Source organism: Lampris incognitus, chromosome 8 (assembly GCF_029633865.1).
Source record: "Lampris incognitus isolate fLamInc1 chromosome 8, fLamInc1.hap2, whole genome shotgun sequence".
Lineage (NCBI taxonomy): Eukaryota > Metazoa > Chordata > Actinopteri > Lampriformes > Lampridae > Lampris > Lampris incognitus.
Genome location: NC_079218.1, coordinates 12,384,977 through 12,407,614, shown reverse-complemented (window position 1 = coordinate 12,407,614; position 22,638 = coordinate 12,384,977). Strand labels below are relative to the sequence as shown.

Here is a 22,638-nt window from a genome sequence, read left to right as displayed (position 1 = left end):
TCCTAACGTAAAACCCGCTGAAGCGTCGCAGCAGGTCGATCGGGCCGCCCCCCCCCCCGCCGCCGCCCCCCCCCGGTTCGGAGGAGGATCGGGTCGTTGAGGTAAGGACGGTATTTTGTGGAGAATTTGTTCCGACTAAAGCCCGTTGTTATTCTCTTGTTTGTGCGGCGGTAAAACGCTTCCAGCCCTCTCGCAAGCATCCCGCCGTGCTCGGCCCCGCCGTGTGTTGTCCCCCCCCCCCCAACGCGGGTCCTCCGCGGCGGTCCGCCGCGACAGGCCGGCCGACCAGCCGGCCGGCCGGGCCGGTTCTCCAGCGGGCAGGCAGCGTTTATTCTAAGCCCAGTTGCCACAATGAGAGCTGGGAATTTGCAAACACCCCCCCCCTCCTCCTCCTCCCTCCCTCCCTCCACTACCACCACCACCACCTCCTCGCCAGTCGTTGGGGTCTCTCGCAGGGGAGGAATTACGATGGAAACGACCGGTGCACCGCGTTAGCCGCGCAGCTTTCTCGGGGGGGGGGGGGGGGCATCTCTGCGGAGATGACGGCGGGGTAAGTCCGGCGGGGCGACGTCCCCGCGTCCCCGTGTTTGTCGCTTCGCGTCGCTCCGTGTTGACGGAACACTGAGCCCGGGGTGGGGGGGGGGGAATGGGGGGCAGCAGCAGGTTAGCGCTAGCCAGCTAACGCTAGCTAGCCTCCATGCTAGCCCCCCATCCCGTCTAGCTCTCGGCTCAGACGTCCCCCCCCCCGCAAGACCTCCATCCTTCTCCGACGCACGACCGGCTGCTCCGGCGGGGTGAGCGGCGGCAGGTGACACGGGGCGAGTGGCCTCGGGGTGACTCTCGCACGGTAAAACGAGAGATGATGGACATTTTGCTGTTTTGGGGCTGTGTTGAATAAGCGGCGGGCGAACGGGGGGGGGGGGGGGCTGATCTGTGAGTCAACGCCGGCCAGCGAGGCGGTGTGACGGGATGCAGCTCCCCACGTTTTGAATTTGGACTTTTTTTTTCCTTTTCTTTTTTTTCTTGCGATGCCTTTCCGTTTTTGTTTCCACATTGGCGATGGCGACTGCTTTAAGCCCGGGCAGCAGTTTGATAGTGTATATATAGATACATAGTATCCCCCCCCAGCCAGAGGCCAGCACCGGCATAGATGCCAAGCGGGCCTCTCGTTGACAGACACCTGGCGGGGGTGCAGAGGGTACCAGCCTTCACACAACTGTGGCCGAGCAACAGGGCCAGAAAATCACCACAAAAGGAAAATATGTAAACGTAAAAAGTCAAGACGCAGTGAAAAGTGAGGCCAGATCAGCCTTGTGAAGATGCTATTATGATAGTCTGTGTCAGTGTTGCTGGGCGAGCATGAGGAATTTGACTCCCTGTAACAACTAACATGCACATATGTGTCTACAGTTGGATAAGAGAAGTGTGTGTTAAGAGAGAGCAAAGTATAAGGTTAAGGTATCAAAAAGCTAAACATAAGTATAAAAAGTAAAAACAGGAGTGTGAGTGCAGTACCAAGCACGAGCTATATTGGAGGTGTAACAGAATTGGTATGTGCTATAAGTATGGTAACACCGGTTACTGGGAGACATGAAGCGTGTCACACTGCACAATGGTTAATAATACACACATCCTGTAAATGTAGTCGCACAGATCCTGTTGCGTAGATAATTGCACAAGTTATTATCCATCCATTATCCGAACCGCTTATCCTGCTCTCAGGGTCGCGGGGATGCTGGAGCCTATCCCAGCAGTCGTTGGGCGGCAGGCGGGGAGACACCCTGGACAGGCTGCCAGTCCATCTATTATTATTATGTGTTAAAACTGATAGTCTAACCGGCTTCAATGTACTGCCTATACATGAACAAATCCAAAGCACAAAATTGTCCCCAACCACCACCAGGACCACTCTACCTTATATGACATATGTCCTCTCCAAATAAATAAAGAAGATCTGGGACTGGGTGGCTTTGCTAGTCTTCCAGCTGTCCCTATCAGACATCTGCTGCATGTCATCTGTATATGTAATACTTTCTAACTCACAGCTGAGCTTTGCATGAAGTGAATAATTTGTTAAAGTTGAACATCGGTGGGATTCAACATGATCTTCTCATCTGGCATAATTACCTTGCTCATTAGCAAGTGCACTTGTTCATCCATATCCTCATATGTATAACAGCTGGAGGACGGTTTTATCCCAAGAATATTTTATTTTATTTAACCTTGATTTAAACAGGAAAGCCAGAATGAGATTAAAAATCTCATTTACAGGTGTGCCCTGATTGAGACAGGCTCCTTTGGAAGCTTTGTCTCAGGCAGTGTTGATGTCCTGCTTCACCCAGTAAGCCATGCGAGGGATGAGACCTCCAACCAGGGCTGGGAAATAATTCAGTATCATCATTTATCAGCTTTCAGTGCAATTGGTTTGGGTCGAAATTCAGATTTTGTGATATCATGATGCACAATTGTGTTGTCTGAAATAATGATGAGAATCAATTACTTAAGCTTTCTCACAAAATAAGGCCTTAAATGTTTGAGGAAGTATTATTTGAAAACTAGTTTTGGTTTGGTATTATACTTTACATTACCAAACAGTTGCATTCTTAAACTTTTTTTTGTTGCATATTTAAGCATATCTCTCTCTCTATATATATGTATAGATCTATATATATATATATATCCATCCATCCATCCATTATTCAAGCCACTTATCCAAAGTTGGGTCGCCCTGTGATGGACTGGCAGCCTGTTCAGGGTTGTCTCCCCGCCTGCCACCCAATGACTGCTGGGATAGGCTCCAGCATCCCCGCGACCCAACTTTGTATATATATATATATATATATATATATATATATATATGTGTGTGTGTGTGTGTGTGTGTGTGTGTGTGTGTGTGTGTGTGTATATATATATGTATACACACACACACACACACATATATATATATATATATATATATATATATTAATTATGATTGTCATGATAATATTTTCCATATCGCCTAGCTCACCTCTGACCCTTTGATATTTCCTCTGTAAAGTCTTGGTCTTGTGACTCACATGTTGGTAGTGGGGGTTGGACAAAATTAGGTTCACAGTCTACAGTATACCTGTGCGGATAATGGTTTTGAGAGTGAATCCTGCTGGTAGGATCGTCATCTTCATATATTATCCATGAGGAGCTAAATTCCAGAGCATGTTATGATACTGAAATATTAAACCGTTCATACTGGAACCCTCTCAAAGCCCCGCTGCTCTTTATGACCTCTGACCTCTCTACTGAATTGTGGCACTGCAAAGTGTGTCACATGTCAAAATGCAGAGGGATAGTCTTTGGCCCTAAAAATGAAATATAATTTTAAAAAAACGAATCTAAGGGCACGCATGAAAACAGTATAGAAAGCAGACTTGAGGCATTCAGGGGCCGTATGGAGGAAAGATACACAGTTGGGATGTACTCAAACGCAAACCTGAGCTTTTCCCTACCGTCAGCTACAATGGTTGTTTATTGTTATCCATGTCAAAGCATTAGCATATCTTATTTTTCCATTTGTTTTCTTTTTATCTATGTTTTCTTTTTTTGTGAGGAAGGCGCTGACACAACAGTGCTAGTCTCTTGCTCTCTTCGTAAAAGATCTCTGTGGTTTGGAGTTGTCCAGTGCCCCTTCAATTACGAGTCATCACAAGTGCCAGCGGGTTAAATCAAAAAGAGAATTTCAGATTCTAAAAAAAAAATCTGTTCCGGCAAAAGAGCCTGGATTATCATCATCATCATCATCAACTGGAACAGAAAAGAACAGTAGCTTGCATCTGAACGCTGTAATCAGAGATGTACGTCAGGTAATGAAAGGGTCTTTACTAGTCTTTAACCTTTGACCTTTGATGATGATGATGATGGTTATGATGGTGATAAGAAAGCTCCCGGTAATTTTTATACTGGTCATACTGGAGTATGGGTTGGGGGTTTGGCTCTAATTCTAACCCTTGACATAGTTCTAGCACGCTACAAATCCTGTAATGTATTAAGATAATATTGTAAACACCATCCCATTTTTTTCAAGAAAAGCCAAGCCTAAGTTCCTAATTTTATTTTTATACTGTATTTTGTGAAGGTTGGAGTCGGCCTTGACTCTTGATTGGTTAATTGATTGATCAATTGAGGATTTATTGATTAACTCGAGATCATTATATGTGACAGCAGGTCCCTGTCTTCTAATAGTCACCCCGCCTTACAAGAATATTACATGTTACTAGGCTGTACAGTCTTTTTACCTCATTTTCCCCTCATGGCATTCAGAATAAGATGTGTGTGTGTGTCTATGAGAGAGAGCGAGGCTCAAAGAAAGAGGAAGAATAACTGGTGGATTGCAAAGTTCCCACCATAAACATACCAAATCTTTTGAAATTGTTTTTTTCACCAGTGCCTGTATTTACCTGGAGAATCTACCTGTATTTCTCTCTTCCTCCTCAGGTGCGTTGCCGTGGGCAACAACTGACCAGTGATGTCATTGTGAGAGTGGGCGGGGCTATCTGGCCCTGAGGGGGAAAGGAGGAGGAGCTGCCAACCATCAGCCCGTCCCCTTTTCCTGCACAGCACCAGTTGGACCAAACGGACCGATACAAAGAGGGACGCGCTTCTCCCCTCCCTCCTCCTCTTCCTTCTCCTCCTTCCCACCCTCCCCATCCTTCCCGTCCTTCCCTTTCCTCCCAGAGTTCTCCTCCTTCCCCCGTCTCCTCACCCCCTGCCTCACCGGCCTCCCCGGCTCCTTGCCATCATGCCATGGTCACTCTGCTGGTGGAGGGACTGAGGAAGCAGACTCTTAAAGGCAACACAGCCCACCCAGGAGACATCTACCTGGTAAGTTTGGTATACATATATAAACTCTTTTAAAGGCTTCATGAAGGTTCTCCCATGGAAATAACGATGGGTGGCCTGATATTCAAATTGAATGGCCATTTTGTTACCACTCTATAAGTCAGAAATTGCCTTCTTGCCAGCTGTTTTCTGTGTATTTTTAGGGAAGAGGATTTGATTTTCTCTAACCAATCACTATTTACTGATGCATCTGGCTGCTATAACATCATTTTCAGTTGACATAAAAATAGATTTATCGATTTTTAAAAATTAGCTTAAAGAAGAATGTGGGACTTCTACATATAAATGAATGTCTGCTGCATTCAAGCCCTTGCCAAACGAGTTCATACAATGCTGATTAAGTCTATCACTGCCAGGTAAATCTCTGTATTTTGCAGTATACCTGTTTTGTTAGTGATTCGTAATGACCACCAACATGAATACGTTTTTAATAAGTCCCCCGACTTTATTCTCCACAGTCCACACCATACCATCCATGTTTTTCTCCCTCGCCTCTCATCCTTCCCCACTGCTCCACTCGCTTGACCAACAGTACCCTCTAGCGGCAGGACTCCATAATGTTACAATTTCATTTGAGACGCTTTTATCCAAAGCGGTGTACATCTGAGAGTTAATACTACACAAGCAAGGATCTAGTCAGGAGACAACAACGCAACTAAGTGCCAAAAAAAAGGTTCAAGTCTGATAGTACATAGGTGTCAACAGGCAGTGCACAAGGGCATAGGGTGCATAGAAGCGATTTTTTATTTTTTATTTTTATTAACACCATCAGAAGTGGAGGTGTTCGTGAAAGAGCTGGGTCTTTAGCTTCTTCTTAAAGACCGAGACGGACTTAGCGGATCGAATGGAGTTTTGTAACTCGTTCCACCACCGGGGAACTACAGAAGAGTCTAGCTAGTGACTTAGGGCCCTGTTGTGGCGGAAGTGCCAGGCGCCTTTCATTGGCAGAGTGTAGTGAGCGGGACTGAGTGTAGACCTGAATAAGGGAGTTTACCAATGTAAATAAATGGTAAATGTACTGTTTTTGATGTAGTGCTTTTTCTAGCTGCAACAGCAACTCAATTACAATTTTTACTTTCAATTTACAATTAATTAATTAATGTCTCACATTCACCCACGCGCACACACACACACACACATGCACTCATACACTGATGGCGGTGTCAACCATGCAAGGTGGCAACCAGCACTGGTTGGAGCACTGCCTGTAGCTGGGGAAAGTCCCCATGCTGGGCAGAGCAAGTCTAATGTAGTGAGAGGAGTGGTGGTATACGTCAGGGTAGCAGTATGTCCAACACGTTGCAGTTCATCCGTAATAGATTTGATCCTGCCATGTAATCTAGATATAGATCTCTGCTCGGCCTTTTGGCTAAGATCTAGTGTGTCAATTTAGATCTGGCCATTTACGGTGGGCCTCAGAGCGCCATCTAGTGGGCTACGGAGGCAAAACAATATTTATTTTTTTGGGCAATTTACAAAGCTAGTTATTTCTATATCTAAATACTCAAGAATTCACAAATAAAAAATGTCAAATTAAAATGCATAATTTCAATGACCAGTTATGTTTGAATATCACCACACCAATCACAGCACATCATCGGGTAGAGAAAAACATGTTTTGCCACTGTTAACTAGCTGTAATGTTCCTTCGGATGAAGTGACACAAAATGGATCGGTTTTTGAAACGAAAAAATTATGTGCGAGACAACTCTGCGCCAGTAAAAGTTCCAAAATGTGGGGTGAGGAAATACGAATACATTAAATTTGGATTCATAGTGGCAGGCAGTAATGCTGAGCCTAAAGCACAGTGTGTTGAATGTGGTGAAATCCTGGCAAATGAGGCATAATAACCATGGACGCTCCAGAGACACTTAAACACAAAGCACCAGGTTGTGTTGGGAAAGAAGAAGAAGAAAAGAAAGAAAGCCACTTTATTTTGTCATTGTACAGGTTACAATGAAATTTTGTTTTCTGCATTTAACCCATCCTATTGGAGCAGTGGGCAGCTGTGGTGCAGCACCCAGGGACCAATTCCAGTTCTCTTCCTATTGCCTTGGTTAGGGGCACAGGCAGGAGTATTGACCCTAACATGCATGTCTTTTTGATGGTGGAAGGAAACCGGAACACCCGAAGGAAACTCACGCAGACACGGGGAGAACATGCAAACTCCACACAGAAAGGACCTGGGACGGCCTGGGGTTTGAACCCAGGACCTTCTTGCTGTGAGGTAACAGTGCTAACCACTGGGACACCGTGTCACCAAAAGAATATCTCCTAAGGAAAAAGCGGGCTTCAGGAATAATAGAAAGTCATCACAACATTAACAACTCAGTCAAAATCCACTTTAAAAGCTAGCAATATGGTTGCTGCTCACGTAGGTTGTAGAAAGAAACCCTTTACATAGAGGAGCTTGTTTTGCCTAGTGCTGTGGATAAGGAGAAGATAAGAAGACATTTTATTGTCACTGTACACACATACCACGAAATTCATTCTCTGCCTTTAACCCATCCTATGCAGTGGGCAGCCGCAGTGCAGCGCCTTGGGACCGACTCCAGTTCTTTCTTCCCTTGCCTTGGTCGGCGGCACAGGCAGGAGTCAATCCTAACATGCATGCCTTTGATGGTGGGAGGAAACCAGAGCACCTGGCAGAAACCCATGCAGACAACATGCAAACTTCACACAGAAAGGACCTGGGACAGTCTGGGGTTCAAACCCAGGACCTTCTTGGTGTGAAGCAATAGTGCTAACCACTGGGCCATCGTGCTGGATATGTGCCGAGAGTTACTAGGGGAGCCAGCTGCAACCAGAATTCAGTCAATACCACTCTCCAATGACACCATGAGCAGAATTGTTGACATGAATGATGACATCAAATACCAACTAGTGGAAAGCATGAAGGCAAGCCCATAGTTTGCCATACAGCTGGATGAGTTGAATGATGTTAGCAATGCTGCTTTATTGTTAGTTTTTGTAAGATACTACAGGGACAGAACGATCTACTGTTTTGCAAAGAGCTTCCCATGAGAACAACAGCATATAAGATAACGCGCTGCTTTGATGATTACTTCACCAAAAAAGGTCGTGATTGGAAATACTGTACAGGAGTTTGCTCAGATGGCACTACATCAATGACAGGAATACATCGTGGTGTTGTCGATCAGTCCCAAGAGAGCACACCAGACACCAAGTGGATGCACTGTTTCTTACATAGGGAAAGCCTAGCAACAAAGCAGGTGTAGCCAGAACTGCATTAAGTCATGAACATGGCTGTGAAAACTGTTCAATATATTAAGAAAAATTAGACCACTGACCCGGAGCTGGGCCCCGTGACTAACAGACCAACACACCACTGGGGGCGTCCACCCAGCAGGCAGGCAGGGAGGCCCGATGCCCCCCCATACCCAAAGTAGAAGTGAGGCTCGCCACACCGCCGCTGGCTAGATTCCCCATCTGGCCGCACGCTCCATCTGGCCACACGCACCGAGCATACACCTAAGTAGCCAAATACACCCAATAGCATCTCCCGCCCCTCGGGATGGACAGGGCCCCGCCAGCACCTGCAGATAACCAGACATGCCCCCCCCCCACAGCCCTCTGCACCTGCAGCGCCCATCACAGAATAGCTACACAGCAGGATAAAGTCTGACAGCTGCCCCCCCCTCTGCGGCCCTGCCGAAATGCAACAGGCAAGAGACCACCCAGCACCGACGAGAGAGGGATCCACCTGAGCAGGGGGCCTCCCAGCCGACCACCCACCCACCAACACCGACCCACTGACATTCCACCCATCTCGGTAGTTCCAATGTTTATTGTGCGCTCGTGTCGTGTAAAAAGAAAGAGAAAGCCACTTTATTTTCTCATTGTATTCTTACAACAAATCGTATCGTTACAACGAATTTGTTCTCTGCATTTAACCCATCCTATTGTATAGGAGCAGTGGGCAGCTGCAGCGCCCAGGGACCAACTTCGGTTCTTCTTTCCATTGCCTTGGTCAGGGGCACAGGCAGTATTAACCCTAACATGCATGTCTTTTTGATGGTGAGAGGAAACCGGAGCACCCGGAGGAAACCCACACAGACACAGGGAGAACATGCAAACTCCACACAGAAAGGACCTGGGATGGCCTGGGTTTCAAACCCAGGACCTTCTTGCTGTGAGGCAATAGCACTAACCACTGAGTCACCATGCCACCTGTATGGAGTTAAAATGGTGAGGTGTGGGGATATGAATTGTCCAGGCTCATCAGACCTGAATCACTCATATTCCTCCTGCCCAGCCAACTCTGTCCTAGTAGCGGGTGTTGTTTGGAGTTTGGTTTGTGTGAATGTGTGTATGTACTAAGCTAGTGTGGTTGGCATTAAAATTTGAGGACATTGTTGAGCACTGAATCTTCCATATGCAGTGATTTTAGGTGATGTGATGTAGGACCTTTTGCAACACCAAAGGGTGAAGGAGTGGTACCAGTGAACCTCAAAGTGAAGGAGAGGCTCTAGGGGATTATCGCTCTATGAAGTTGAACTGAAGGCAGACCCAGAGTTAAATTCCAGATCCTGTGAAGCTGAAAGTGCAAAAGATTATCTCAGACTGCTGCCATTTTACCAAGCAAATCTGTAAGCCAGTCCAGAGAAGGTGATCAGATCCAGAGCTCAGAGGCTTAGGGACAAGCTTTAGGGTGTTGCCGGGAAGGAACAGCTTTTCCACCCAAGTGCCCCTTAGGCATTTTTCTGTAGGTGCATTGTAGAGAACAGATCCAACTCTACAGCTTTGGTTTGATGAATGTCAGAGGTTGATGGGGTTAAGCAAGGGAGGCTGAGGATAACATATTTCTTTAGAGATGGTGTTCTCTTAGGATGCAAAGGCAAGCTTGATGCTTCAGCCTTACTGAAGCATCTTTGCTACCGCCAAGCTGTGTGGGAAGATGGTGGCGTGAATTCACGTTTGCAGCAGCCTCACCCAGTACTGACTATGTAGTATCTTTGTCCACATCTATGTCTGCATCTAAGTATGTGTCATCATTTTTATTTTGATCGTCGATTTTTTTCCCCGTTTAATGGTTGGGAGAGCTGGCGTTGAATTGGCTGAGAGAGCTTGGTCTGCTGCGTCCTGTGGGCCCGGGGACCACGGCCCTGCCCAGAGCTGTGTCCGAGAGGAAACACCGAGGCGGTCTGGTGGCGGCCTCGCCTAGCGTCAACTATGCATTGTTTTTGTCTGCGTATGTGTAACCTTTCCAAAGAGCTTCGTGGGTGTGGACATCAAAGTACCTACCTTAGCCTTTGTAGTTCCAGACTGTCATGCCACGGCCCTGTCACCAGTCCAGCGTTAATAGGCACCAACACGTTAGATGTAATGTACGAGCAATACAGTGACACGGGGCATTGCTCGCCATCAGCCTTCTCCGTATGGCTACCGAGCGGTGCTGCTTGCACTCGGGCAGAAGCAAAGAACAGATGGCAACCTAGGATCAGTGAGACTGCACGGGAAGTCACCGGAAGTTATCCCAGCAGGACAGAGAGTTGTGATGGAGGGAGCAGTCAACATGCACAGTGCACACACAGAGAAATGGGCAGTAATGGGGCCTCCATCCTTATACTCGCTTCCTGGGGGCATACTAGTTACTTGCAGGCTATTCACCCTTCCAACTAGAGTGCCCTACCGAGTACCTGTGGTGCTAACCAATGAGACACACCATGACATACTCTTACGACCAAGAAGTGTCTTGGCTGAGCTCAACACCATACAGCAAGTGCTTCTTGGAGTAGGAGCGACCAATACCAAAGATCCCTCAGCTAGAACCACCACAAGTTCCTTCACCTGCGTTCAACTTTGCAGACTCCATGATACCTGAAGAATGGAGGGAGAGGATGAAGCAGAAGTTACGAGCTATGCCAGATGTGTTTTCACAGCATGACTTGGACTATAGAAGGACCGACAAGGTGTAACACCACATCAGCCTTCACGATGAGACCCCCTTCAAGCAAACAGCTCATCTCATTCATCCCCAAGACATCCAAGCTGTCTGCAAGCATCTCCAAGAGCTGCTGGATGCAGGTATCTTCCGGGAATCCAAGTCTTCTTTCGCCTGTCCTGTTGTGGTGGTCCTGAAGAAAAACGGTGACATATAGCTCTGCATTTATTTCCGGAAGTTAAACACTCAGATGGTGAAGGATGCCTATGCCTTACCAAACCTGGAAGAGACATTCACAGCACTGCATGGATCGCAGTCGTTCTCTGTATTGGATCTCAAGTCAGGATACTAACTCTTGGGAAGAAAAGTGACTGACACATGCATCCCTGATTTCAATAAAGCTGTGATCGGTAAATTTGCGCATCTGAAAAATCGGTGTGCCAAGTTCTTCTATAAGTGAGGTGACAGGATGGGATTGTGGCATGACAGCATATAGTAGGCCTATTTTATTTACTTCTGTATATCATTGTCATATGCTCATGCACTTGATCATTTTTTTTTCTATAAGTTTGTTTCAGCTCCCAACAAACATGTCATTTTCATTTTGTTTTCTGTTTATCAGCCCAAGTTAAGAATAAACTGAAAAGAGGATGCAACCTGTCTCCTGATCCTATTTCTTATCAATTTTGAAACTGTCATGTCCTTCTCATAATTATGAAAAATTGGAGTAAGCTATTTTTAGACATTGCTTTAAAAGATAGCCTATGGTTCATCTTTGAAAAGTGTTGGCTACTGCAGCGTTATGTGGGCTGCTGGCTGGTATTTTTACAGTTATGTAGGCTACAGTCTATTCTCTAATATAGTAATTATTATACTTGATTAATATAAGTATTTAATAAACTTAATTGTTCAAGTCTACTACTACTTTCGGCTGCTCCCGTTAGGGGTCGCCACAGCGGATCATCCGTTTCCATTTCTTCCTGTCTTCTGCGTCTTCCTCTGTCACACCAGCCACCTGCATGTCTTCCCTCACCACATCCATAAACCTCCTCTTTGGCCTTCCTCTTCTCCTCTTCCCTGGCAGCTCCATATTCAGCATCCTTCTCCCAATATACTCAGCATCTCTCCTCCACACATGTCCAAGCCATCTCAATCTTGCCTCTCTTGCTTTGTCTCCAAACCGTCCAACCTGAGCGGTCCCTCTAATATAATTGTTCCTAATCCTGTCCTTCTTCGTTACTCCCAGTGAAAATCTTAGCATCTTCAACTCTGCCACCTCCAGCTCCGCCTCCTGTCTTTTCGTCAGTGCCACTGTCTCCAAACCATATAACATAGCTGGTCTCACAACCATCTTGTAAACTTTCCCTTTAACTCTTGCTGATACACTTCTGTCGCAAATCACTCCTGACACACTTCTCCACCCACTCCAACCTGCCTGCACTCTCTTTTTCACCTCTCTACTGCACTCCCCGTTACTTTGGACAGTTGACCCCAAGTATTTAAACTCAAATGCCTTTGTCACCTCCACTCCTTGCATCCTCACCATTCCACTGTCCTCTCTCTCATTCACGCATAGGTATTCCGTCTTGCTCCTACTGACTTTCATTCCTCTTCTCTCCAGTGCATACCTCCACCTCTCTAGGCTCTCCTCAACCTGCACCCTACTCTCGCTACAGATCACAATGTCATCCGCGAACATCATCGTCCATGGAGACTCCTGCCTGATCTTGTCCGTCAACCTGTCCATCACCATTGCAAACAAGAAAGGGCTAAGAGCCGATCCTTGATGTAATCCCACCTCCACCTGGAACCCGTCTGTCATTCCAACCGCACACCTCACCATTGTCACACTTCCCTCATACGTATCCTGCACCACTCCTACATACTTCTCTGCAACTCCTGACTTCCTCATACAATACCACACATCCTCTCTCGGCACTCTGTCATAAGCTTTCTCTAAATCTACAAAGACACAATGCAACTCTTTCTGGCCTTCTCTATACTTCTCAATCAACATTCTCAAAGCAAACATCGCATCTGTGGTGCTCTTTTGTGGCATGAAACCATACTGCTGCTCGCTGAGCGTCACCTCTCCTCTTAACCTAGCTTCTATTACTCTTTCCCAAATCTTCATGCTGTGGCTGATCAACTTTATACCTCTGTAGTTGTTACAGTTCTGCACATCGCCCTTGTTCTTGAAAATCGGTACCAGTATGCTTCTTCTCCACTCCTCAGGCATCCTCTCACTTTCCAAGATTGTGTTAAACAATCTAGTTAAAAACTCCACTGCCATCTCTCCTAAACATCTCCATGCCTCCACAGGTATGTCATCACTTTAACAAACTTAATTGTTAAAGTAATTATATCAAAAGTGGGCGTGGTTAGCGATTCAGGAACTGGAGCCAGTATCCGCCCCACTAGTATCTTCACCAGTTGTTGAAACCTCTTTACAAAATTATAAGCATTGATGTCAAATGACCCTTGGAAAGGAGTTCCTCAGGCAGTTGTCACATCCTAGTAGTTTGTGAGTATGGCACTTGCTATTAATTTCTTTTAGGCGTAAGTGCTGCCTTTGACACAGTCGATCACAACATCCTCTTACATCGCTTAGAGACTTGGGTTGGCATCAAGGGCTCAGCTCTTAGCTTATTACGCTCTTACCTCACCAACAGAACTTTTTCTGTTGTTCTGGGTAACTCTACTTTCTCGATGGCTCAGTTGAGTTGTGGTGTCTCTCAAGGCTCAGTTCTTGGCCCCCTTCTCTTTTCTATATACATGCTAACCTTTGGCCAGGTCATTCAAAATCACGATGTGCTTTGCCATTTTTATGCTAACGACATTCAGTTATACATGCCACTAAAACCCACAGATCCTAGCGCCCTAGCAAATCTCACAACTTGCCTCTCTGACATTAAATCTTGCATGTCCCAAAATTTTCTCCAATTCAATGATGATAAGTCTGAAGTCATTGTGTTTGGTCCCGAAAATTCCATCAGCCCTTTTGTTACTGATCTTAGTGGTCTGTCGGGTCGTCTTAATCAGGCTCCTAGGAATCTTGGGGTAATATTCGATGCTTACCTTGGTTTTGATAATCAAATCAAACATGTTGTTGCATCATGTTTTCTCCAGCTCAAGCTAATCTCCAAAATTAGATCATTTTTATCAATTGCCAATCTGCAAAAAGTTGTACATGCTTTTATCTATTCTCGGCTTGACTATTGTAATGCACTTTATTCTGGTATCGGCAAGGGCTCCCTCCACCGCCTGCAGCTTGTACAAAACGCTGCTGCTCAGCTCATTACCGGGACAAAGAGGCATGACCATATCACTCCTGTGCTTGCCTTCCTACACTGGCTCCCTTTTATATTTCGAATTAATTTTAAACATTTATTGCTCACTTTTAAGGCTTTAAATGGTCTTGCTCCTACGTACTTTTTTGATTTATTGACCTGGTATATGCCCTCTCGACCATTAAGATCCGCAGATGGAGCCCTGCTGGTTATTCCTTGGTCTCAGTTTGTTACAAAGGGTGATCAGGCTTTTGTTGTTAGAGCCCCCACATTATGGAGCGCTCTTCCTGTCGAATTATGACAAACCAAGTCTGTAGCTTCTTTTAAATCTCATCTCAAATGTTTTCTTTTTATGAAAGCTTTTACAAATGTTTGATATTTGTTTTTTATTTATTTATACCGTTTTTATTTTTGCTCTTACTTATTTGGGCTTACTCTTATTTTTGCCTTGTCTGGTTTTATTTCTTTGTAAAGCACTTTGTAACATTGTTTTAGAAAAGTGCTATATGAATAGACTTATTATCCATCCATCCATTATCCAAACCGCCTATCCTACCCTCAGGGTCGCGGGGATGCTGGAGCCTATCCCAGCAGTCATTGGGCGGCAGGTGGGGAGACACCCTGGATAGGCTGCCAGGCCATCACAGGGCAAAATTATTATTATTAATATTATTATTATTTATTACCCAGTTTCCCTGAGGGGATTAATAAAAGTATTCTGATTCTAATTATTATTATTATTATTATTATTATTATTATTACTAGGGCTGTCCCGAATACCTTTATTTGGGCTTTGAATGTTCGGTTAGCAAGTATTTGAAGGTATTCAAAGCTTCACTACAACTAAGTTGCTCATATGTTTGCTGGCACTCAGCTTTTTGGGGGTCAACTTCAAATTTTGGAAGTTATTCCAGATGGTTGACTTTTTGGACATCTGGCTAAACTAGCTGTAAGTCATTTTATGACATTGCATTGAGTGTAGAAAAGATGACAGCTAGCATGCTGCGGTCACGTGGACACCGGATGTCATCAATTGTGGATGAGACCTGGAGGGTAAAATCAGATGACACCAGCAAATTATGTGGACAACGGTAGACGGCACTGCCACCCAAATTTAAAATAGTTAGGTTGCTGTTTTTTTATTTCTAGTAAAACACAATGTTAATTATGTGTGTGTGTGTGTGTGTGTGTGTGTGTGTGTGTGTGTGTGTGTGAGTGAGTATTATTGAATATAATTATATAAAGCAAACAATTTTGTACAATGTAATTTTTTTTCTGCAAACAATACCTCACCATAGCAACCCATCATCCTGTACTGTGTTTTGCTGGCCTTTCTTCTTCTTTTTTTTTTGGGATTCCCCCCACCCCCCCTTTCCCCCCAATTGGCCAACTACCCACTCTTCCGAGCGATCCTGGTCATTGCTGCACTCCCTCTGCTAAGCTGAGGAGGGATGCAGACTACCACATGCTTCCTCCAATACATATGGAGTCGCCAGCCGCTTCTTTTCACCTGACAGTGAGGAGTTTCACACACGTGGAAGGATCACGCTATTCCCCCCAGTTCCCCCTCCCCCCCCGAACAGGCTCCCCTACTGACCAGAGAAGGCGCTAGTGCAGCAACCAGGACACATACCCACATCCGGCCTCCCACCTGCAGACACAGCCAATTGTGTCTGTAGAGGCACCCAACCAAGCCGGAGGTAACATGGGAATTCGAACCGGCGATCCCCGTATTGGTACGCAATGGAATAGGCCGCCACACCACCCGGACGCCCTTCTGCCAGCCTCTCTGGCTCCATCACACAGTTTGTTGTTTTTTCCTGTGTCGTATTTCCAACTGCTGTTTACGTCGCCTGAAAAAAAAAAGTCGAATTCTGATTTTGCCCCCGATTACCATGGCAACGATCTAATGCTTCGATGCATTCGGGTCAGCCCTACTCGCTGCCTCAAAGACCTTCCCCTTAAATCAGTCAAAGCAATAGAAGTTCCATACTGCCTTTTCTAGCTTCTCTCTATGGTAGGCAGCTCAAAAGAGAGGTGAGCAGGCTGTGGGAAAATGTATTTTTCCAAGCTGTTGCAGCTTTCAGAGATCAGCTGTGGACACGAATCTGACATGTCACGTGAAGGACCCATCAGATGATTCATGTAAACCTCTTGAAGGAGTTTCAGGTTTTTCCTTAACTAATTCAGGTGCTGGCTGTCAAAGAGGAAGAAATACTGGAGCAGTTTCATCCAGCTGGGGATGCAGAGCACAACCCAGTGGACTTGTCACATTTGTTATCTTCTCAGCAGGATGAAGTCAAAGCACCTCTAGACCTAAAGCTATCCCAGAAGATGCCAGATTACACGATTGTGGTGCAGAACTTGGGAGCAGTTGATGCATGTGCTGATAAAAAGAAATCCATATGATGTCAGAGTTGAGGATAATGATATAGCTCACTCCATCGGAGGGTTTTGGGGGAAAATTTCCGCAGCGGTTCATACAACATCTGAGGTTCTGGAAAGATCTATCACCCGAGATGGTGTTGGTTTGTGGGCATGTAACTGATTAAGTGTATTTCCTTCCCCAACTTTGTTCATTCACTTACCATATAAAGATTGATGAGAAAGTTGTAGACTTAGAATAATTTTGTTATGTACCTTTCTTGTAGTTTTTTGGGGACTTGAGATGATGAATTTAGCATGTGAAACCCAGTTGGGGTGCCTTATTTATTTCCTGTGTAGGGAATTTGAAAGATGACCAGCTCATCTTCTGTGATTCAAATGTCACCCTCTCTCTGCTAACTGATACTCCAGCTGCTATATCGGCCATTCGTCACAGAACTGAATTTGAGTTTTAGAACTAAAATGATCCTCGTATCCACCCCTACAAGAAAATTGTACAATAGGTAAAACTGTGTGTATGCGTGTCTGTAATGAACACAGAGTACGTGTTATAATTGCATTATCCAATTCTTGCCAACTCGCTTGCCCTTACATGTTTGCCCTCACATGTTAAGTGAAGACTTTAATCCAAAGCTTTGACCTGAGCTCACCTGTCTCAATGGAAGGAGCAAGTGTTCCTAGTCATTTGTACTAGCACGTTGTGGAGTTTCTGTAATGGTTAAGCTCAATGTTTGGTATCAGCAAATATTTACTGTTTCGTTCAGTCAGACTTCAACATTTGCTCAAAAGAAGAAGAAATACCTGGGCGTCCCTATAAATAACACATATGCGCCTATTCTCTTTCCCTCTCTCTCTCCCTCTCTTTATTTATAAGTCTCTTTTGGACCCTAAAAACCTCCCAGAGTGTTGGTGTCCAGATGGCTTGATGCCTGGTGAGTATATGACACCCACCACTTAACTGAATGGCAGAAACTATATGACTACGAAGACTGTGACATAAATTGTGATATGAATTAACCTCTCATATTACTGTCCCTTGCATCAATGCAGATTTTTTGAAAACGGCTGATAATTAAAAACATGGTTCAGCAGATATATACCAAACAAGTTATGACTAACCCTGTCTGCTTGAACCAAGTCTAGCTAGAACAAGATAAGATGCATAAAGAAAAATACATATCTGAATCTCCTTTATATTAACAAATGGGATATATAGAAATCCTTGTTGTCACTAACCAGTTATTTTGTCCTTAACTCTCAGAGAGCAGTTATTGGCAGCTGTGCCCTCCCTCCAAGCAAGTCCTGCAGGGGGGGCTCCTAAGCTCCAGTTTCCCCCCGGGCCCCATGCCCCTGGTCCCTCCAGACCCACTGGAGCCTCCCCCTTCTCTCCCCCAGCAGATCCGGCCCCTGGTCCCTAGCACCTCTGCCTCTGAACTGTCCCTCCCTGGAGCCGTGGCAGCACCACCAGGCCCTGGGCCCCCTCCTCCCCCTCCTCCACCCCCTAAACGCCACTGCCGCTCATTGTCGGTGCCTGAGGATCTGTCCCGCTGCCGCTACACCTGGCGGCCAAGCGCCTCCCGAGTCTGGACCCCCGTCAGCCGCCAGCAGTGCCACGGAGGTGGGGCCGGGGGTGTTGGGGCCATGGGAGCAGGGGCGGGCCTGGGAGGAGGTGCTGTTGGCGGGGGAGGGGGAGGCCCCTGTCCTCTCCGAGCCCCTAGCTCCTCCCTGAACTCCTCACTCCACTCCTCGTCCAGCCCCACATTCTTCAGCCTGGCGCTGTCCCCTGACTCCCCGCTTCCCTGGAGTTTCCCCTGGGACCCCAGTGAAGCCGCTGCCGGAGGGGGAGCCTGCTGCTGCTTCTTCCCCTCCCCTTCCTCTTGCTCCTCCTCACCTTCCCCACTCCACCCGCCTCCCCCACCCCAGCGGCGGTTCTCCCTCTCCCCCGTGCTCATCAGAGACTCCACAGCCTCCAACTTCCTGCCCCCACCGGCCATGCCCAGCCAAGTCGCCGCTCCCCCGCCACCAGGATTCTCCTCCACGCCGGGTGGAGTTGTTGGCGCTGGCGCCCCAGTACCTGCCTCCCCCTCGTCAGCATGCAGCACGCCGTCCTCACTGCGGCGTGCCCTCCCCCCTCAGCTCCCTCGCTGTCACTCCCAGCCCTGCGACCTACTGCTGCTCAAACCGGGCCTGAAGAGACGCCGTGACCCAGACAGACCCTGTGCCCGGCCGGTCCTTGACTTCACCAAGATGACACAGGTACTGACACCATCTCAACATGTCGCTGTAAATTTTACACTGTTTGCTACATTTTTGCTACTATGGCCAGTTTGCAGGTCAAATTCCAGTTATTGGTTAATGTCTCTTAAAATGGAGAGTAGAAGAAATGCGCCACTTTCTTTCTATCTGATGGCTAAGAAAAACATTATTAAGTTTTATACCAAAACCTCTGTACTCAGACCAGTGTCACAAAAAGAAGAGTGGGCTCACAAATGGCTTTGTAACCCTGTCCAGACCGATTTATTTCAACAAATGTTTTTCTCATTTCTTCCGGAATTTCTTTTGATCTTGGCATAGTGTGCTGTTTGTTGAGACCTTGTAGCCCAGCGTTTCTCAAACCTCTCCTGGCGGACCCCTTGTCCTGCATGTTTTAGATCTCTCCCTGCTCCAACACAGCTGATTTAAATGATCAGTTTTGTTATTAGGCAGCTTCGGGAGCTCATAACGAGTTGATCATTTGAATCAGCTGTGTTGGAGCAGGGAGAGATCTAAAACATGCAGGACAAGTGGTCCACCAGGAGAGGTTTGAGAAACGCTGTTGTAGCCTACTTCACATTGATGGTAAGGTTTCTACCTAAGTCATGTTTAGATTCAACAGGGCTGGCAGTAATCAAGCCTGGGTGTGGCGGCTCTTATGGAATCCATCCATCCATTATCCAAACCCCTTATCCTGCTCTCAGGGTCGCGGGGATGGAGCCTATCCCAGCAGTCATTGGGTGGCAGGCGGGGAGACACCCTGGACAGGCCGACAGGCCATCACAGGGCCCACACACACTCACACACACACACACATTCACAGCTAGGGACAATTTAGTACAGTTGATTCACCTGACCTGCATGTCTTTGGACTGTGGGAGGAAACCGGAGCACTCGGAGTAAACCCACGCAGACACGGGCAGAACATCTAAACTCCACACAGATCTCAGGACGACCCGGGACGACCCCCAAGGTTAGACTACCCCGGGGCTCAAACCCAGGGCTTTCTTGCTGTGAGGCAACCGCGCTAACCACTGTGCCACCCCCTTATTGAATCCAGTGATCAGTTAATTGGTTGATTGAGTTACTAAGGGGTCAATTATTTTTTCACACAGTGTCACTTGGTGTTAATTTTTTTTTTTATCTTATATTACACTTGTTTGAAGATGTGAAACAATTCAGTGTGACAAATATACAAAAATAGAGGAAATCAGGAAGGGGGCAAATAATTTTTCACAGCACTGGATATGCATCTTTAACGGTTCACACCCAACAGGATTTAATAAATGGATTTAAGTGATGATTCTCATTCTCATAAACTTACACTGGCTATGTTCACATGTAGAGCCAATAAAGGCAATATTCATCCATCCATTATCCAAGCTGCTTATCCGAACTCAGGTCGCGGGATGCTGGATCCTATCCCAGCAGTCATTGGGTGGCAGGCAGGGAGACACCCTGGACAGGCCGCCAGGCCATCGCAGGGCAAATCCAACTTTAGAAAAAGTCGTGTAAACATTTTTATTTCATTATCTTTTTCTGGGTTAAGATCAAATTAGAGTAAACATATCATGATCAATACACTTATTCAGTATGATGATATATTTGCCCTGTCTTCCTTTTTTTTTTAATTATTATTTGGGTTCTTCTACACGTTTTAATCGGATTTCTTTTGACTCTTTGAAACTGCTCATGTGGAAGGTCCCAAGACACAGTGAACCTGATGTATAGAGAGGCCTTAGAACCTGAACAGGTTATTGAATTAATCCCTGTATTCCAGGGTATTGTAGAAATTACGTTATTTTGAAATGTGTAAATTGCATTCATACAGTTATCAGGGTATGAGTTTGCAGTACACATAGGCACGGATTCTGCTCGTCTAAACTGCAGGGTTGATATGGTCAAGGAAAACCAGGAAAAGTAAGTAAATTTAAGAAAACAATTTCCAGGCCCTGGAAAAATTATCAAAAGTTTAAATTTTGTCAAAGTGTGGGAAAAGTCATAGAAATCCGACTAAGTAATAACTCTGTTAAAGATTGATCGCACAGTTAGAAAAATAATAAGTAACAGCAGGTGGAAAATGGCTGTTGTGTGTATGCCTGGAGCAGTTTGTCTCAGTATGCTAACAGGTGCCTCCTCTGGCTAGCTTTCCTATCAATTAGCTAGCTAGCTTGCTGATGGTGTGTGGCTCATATACAGTATTTGAAATATAGACTGACTTTCGTACCATGTATAGTGTTAAAACACACATATTCAGTGGCGATTCTTAAATCAGAATCAGAAACACTTTATTTGTTGTTTCAGTTCAAGCACTTGCGCACATGAAATGAAATGAAATATCGTTGCCCACAGCAGTGCAACACAAGACAAAAACACATCCAGAAACTGTAAGAACACATATATCCAAACTAACACATATATCTAAATTAACACATATATCTAAACTAAACAACAACAACAACAAAAAATCACTGTCCAGGAGGACGAATGCCAGCCAGGATGGCTGTCGGAACTGCCGGTCTGCATGGGCTAGCAGTTAGCTTAGCCTGCCCCGCTTCCGCGTCCTGTCAGACCGCCCTCGTTGTTTCCTCTTTGGGCACAGCTCCGGTTAGGGCCGTGGTCCTTGGGCCCACAGGACGCAGCAGACCAAGCTCCCTCAGCCAATCCAACACCATCTCTCCCAACCAGACACCTTCGACACACCTCCCCGCACTCCACATGATGGCACTAAAAACACAGTCGAGGCTAGGCGAGGCCACCGCCAGACCACCCTCAGTGTTATTGGAACTGCCGGTCTGCATGGGCTAGCAGTTAGCTTAGCCTGCTCCACTTAAAGATAGCTATCTTTTTTTGTTTTGGTTATGGAGATGAAGCTAAAACCTATGGAGAAGTCATGGAAAAGTTATTGAAAGCCATTGGTGCAAAAGTACATGCAATCTGAAAACTGGTTTCAGAGCCTTGTGACCCTGATGGCAGTCAGCCTTGTCATAGTCAGCCACCTTTCAGACTTCTATCTAGAGTTTAACATGGCCAGAAAAGTGTGTGTGTGTGTGTGTGTGCGTGTGTGTGGGAGGGGGACCTTCAAATGAGCATTGCAACAAAATATTACAGGTGAACACTTTAAATTTGGATTGTCCTCTCAAAATCTAAACCTTGTCCCCCCCCCCCCCCCCCCCACTGTCTGTCATCCAACAGACCCGGAGCATAGACCCCCAGTGTCTGGAGCGAATCGGAGGCAGGCTGGCCTGTGGCGGAGATGTGTGCATGGGCCTGGAGCCCTTCCTGGGGGACTTCAGGGGCTCCTGCTCCCCTGCTGAGGGTCTGGGCAGGACCAGCATTGGCCCGCTGAGTGAGAGCGATGAGGAGGGTGGGGAGGATGATGAAGAGGGGGAGGAGGAGGAGCCGGACGAGCGGGAAGCAGCCCAGCAGGCAGTGTTTGAGAGGGATTGTACAGAACTGGACTTGAACATGATAGAAGAGAACTGACATCTCTGTAAATTCAAAAGACCTACCTGGTTTCTTTTTGTTTAATTTTCTGAAACCTCAAAAACATCCCCTTCCTCCTCCTTGTCTACCATTCAACCTCCCCACCACCCATGCTCTAAACCCTCCAGGCTCCCTCCTTCCCTCTCTGGACTCCTCACCACCAATCAGCAGGGCTCTCAGGAACAACACCTTCTCTAATTCGATGAGATGGGGTTAATTGAAGCTGATTGAAGACAACGGTAATGACCTGACTACCACCAGTAGTGTTAGACTCAGCGCTGTAGTTCTCCTGGCTGTTTTCTCTCAGACATGGTTTGAATAAGTGACACCTTGACATTTTTGAATTTCTACCCTGCTACCCTTTGCTACCCCGAGTCTAATGAAAAGGATATCTGTATTTGTTCTTCAATTTTACCGAGAACATCAGCGCAGCGTCGTAAGACT

At 46.2% G+C, this 22,638-nt stretch overlaps 1 protein-coding gene across 1 annotated transcript; it reads left to right on the top strand.

Moving 5' to 3' along the window:
* The first annotated feature begins 539 nt into the window (after window positions 1-539).
* Window positions 540-22,575, top strand: fam53c (family with sequence similarity 53 member C). Its single transcript, XM_056285244.1, has 5 exons — window positions 540-550; window positions 2,272-2,341; window positions 4,711-4,857; window positions 17,713-18,711; window positions 21,904-22,575. Exons 1-5 carry the CDS (start codon window positions 540-542, stop codon window positions 22,192-22,194), a joined length of 1,518 nt encoding a protein of 505 aa, XP_056141219.1. The 3' UTR covers window positions 22,195-22,575.
* Window positions 22,576-22,638: the final 63 nt, after the last annotated feature.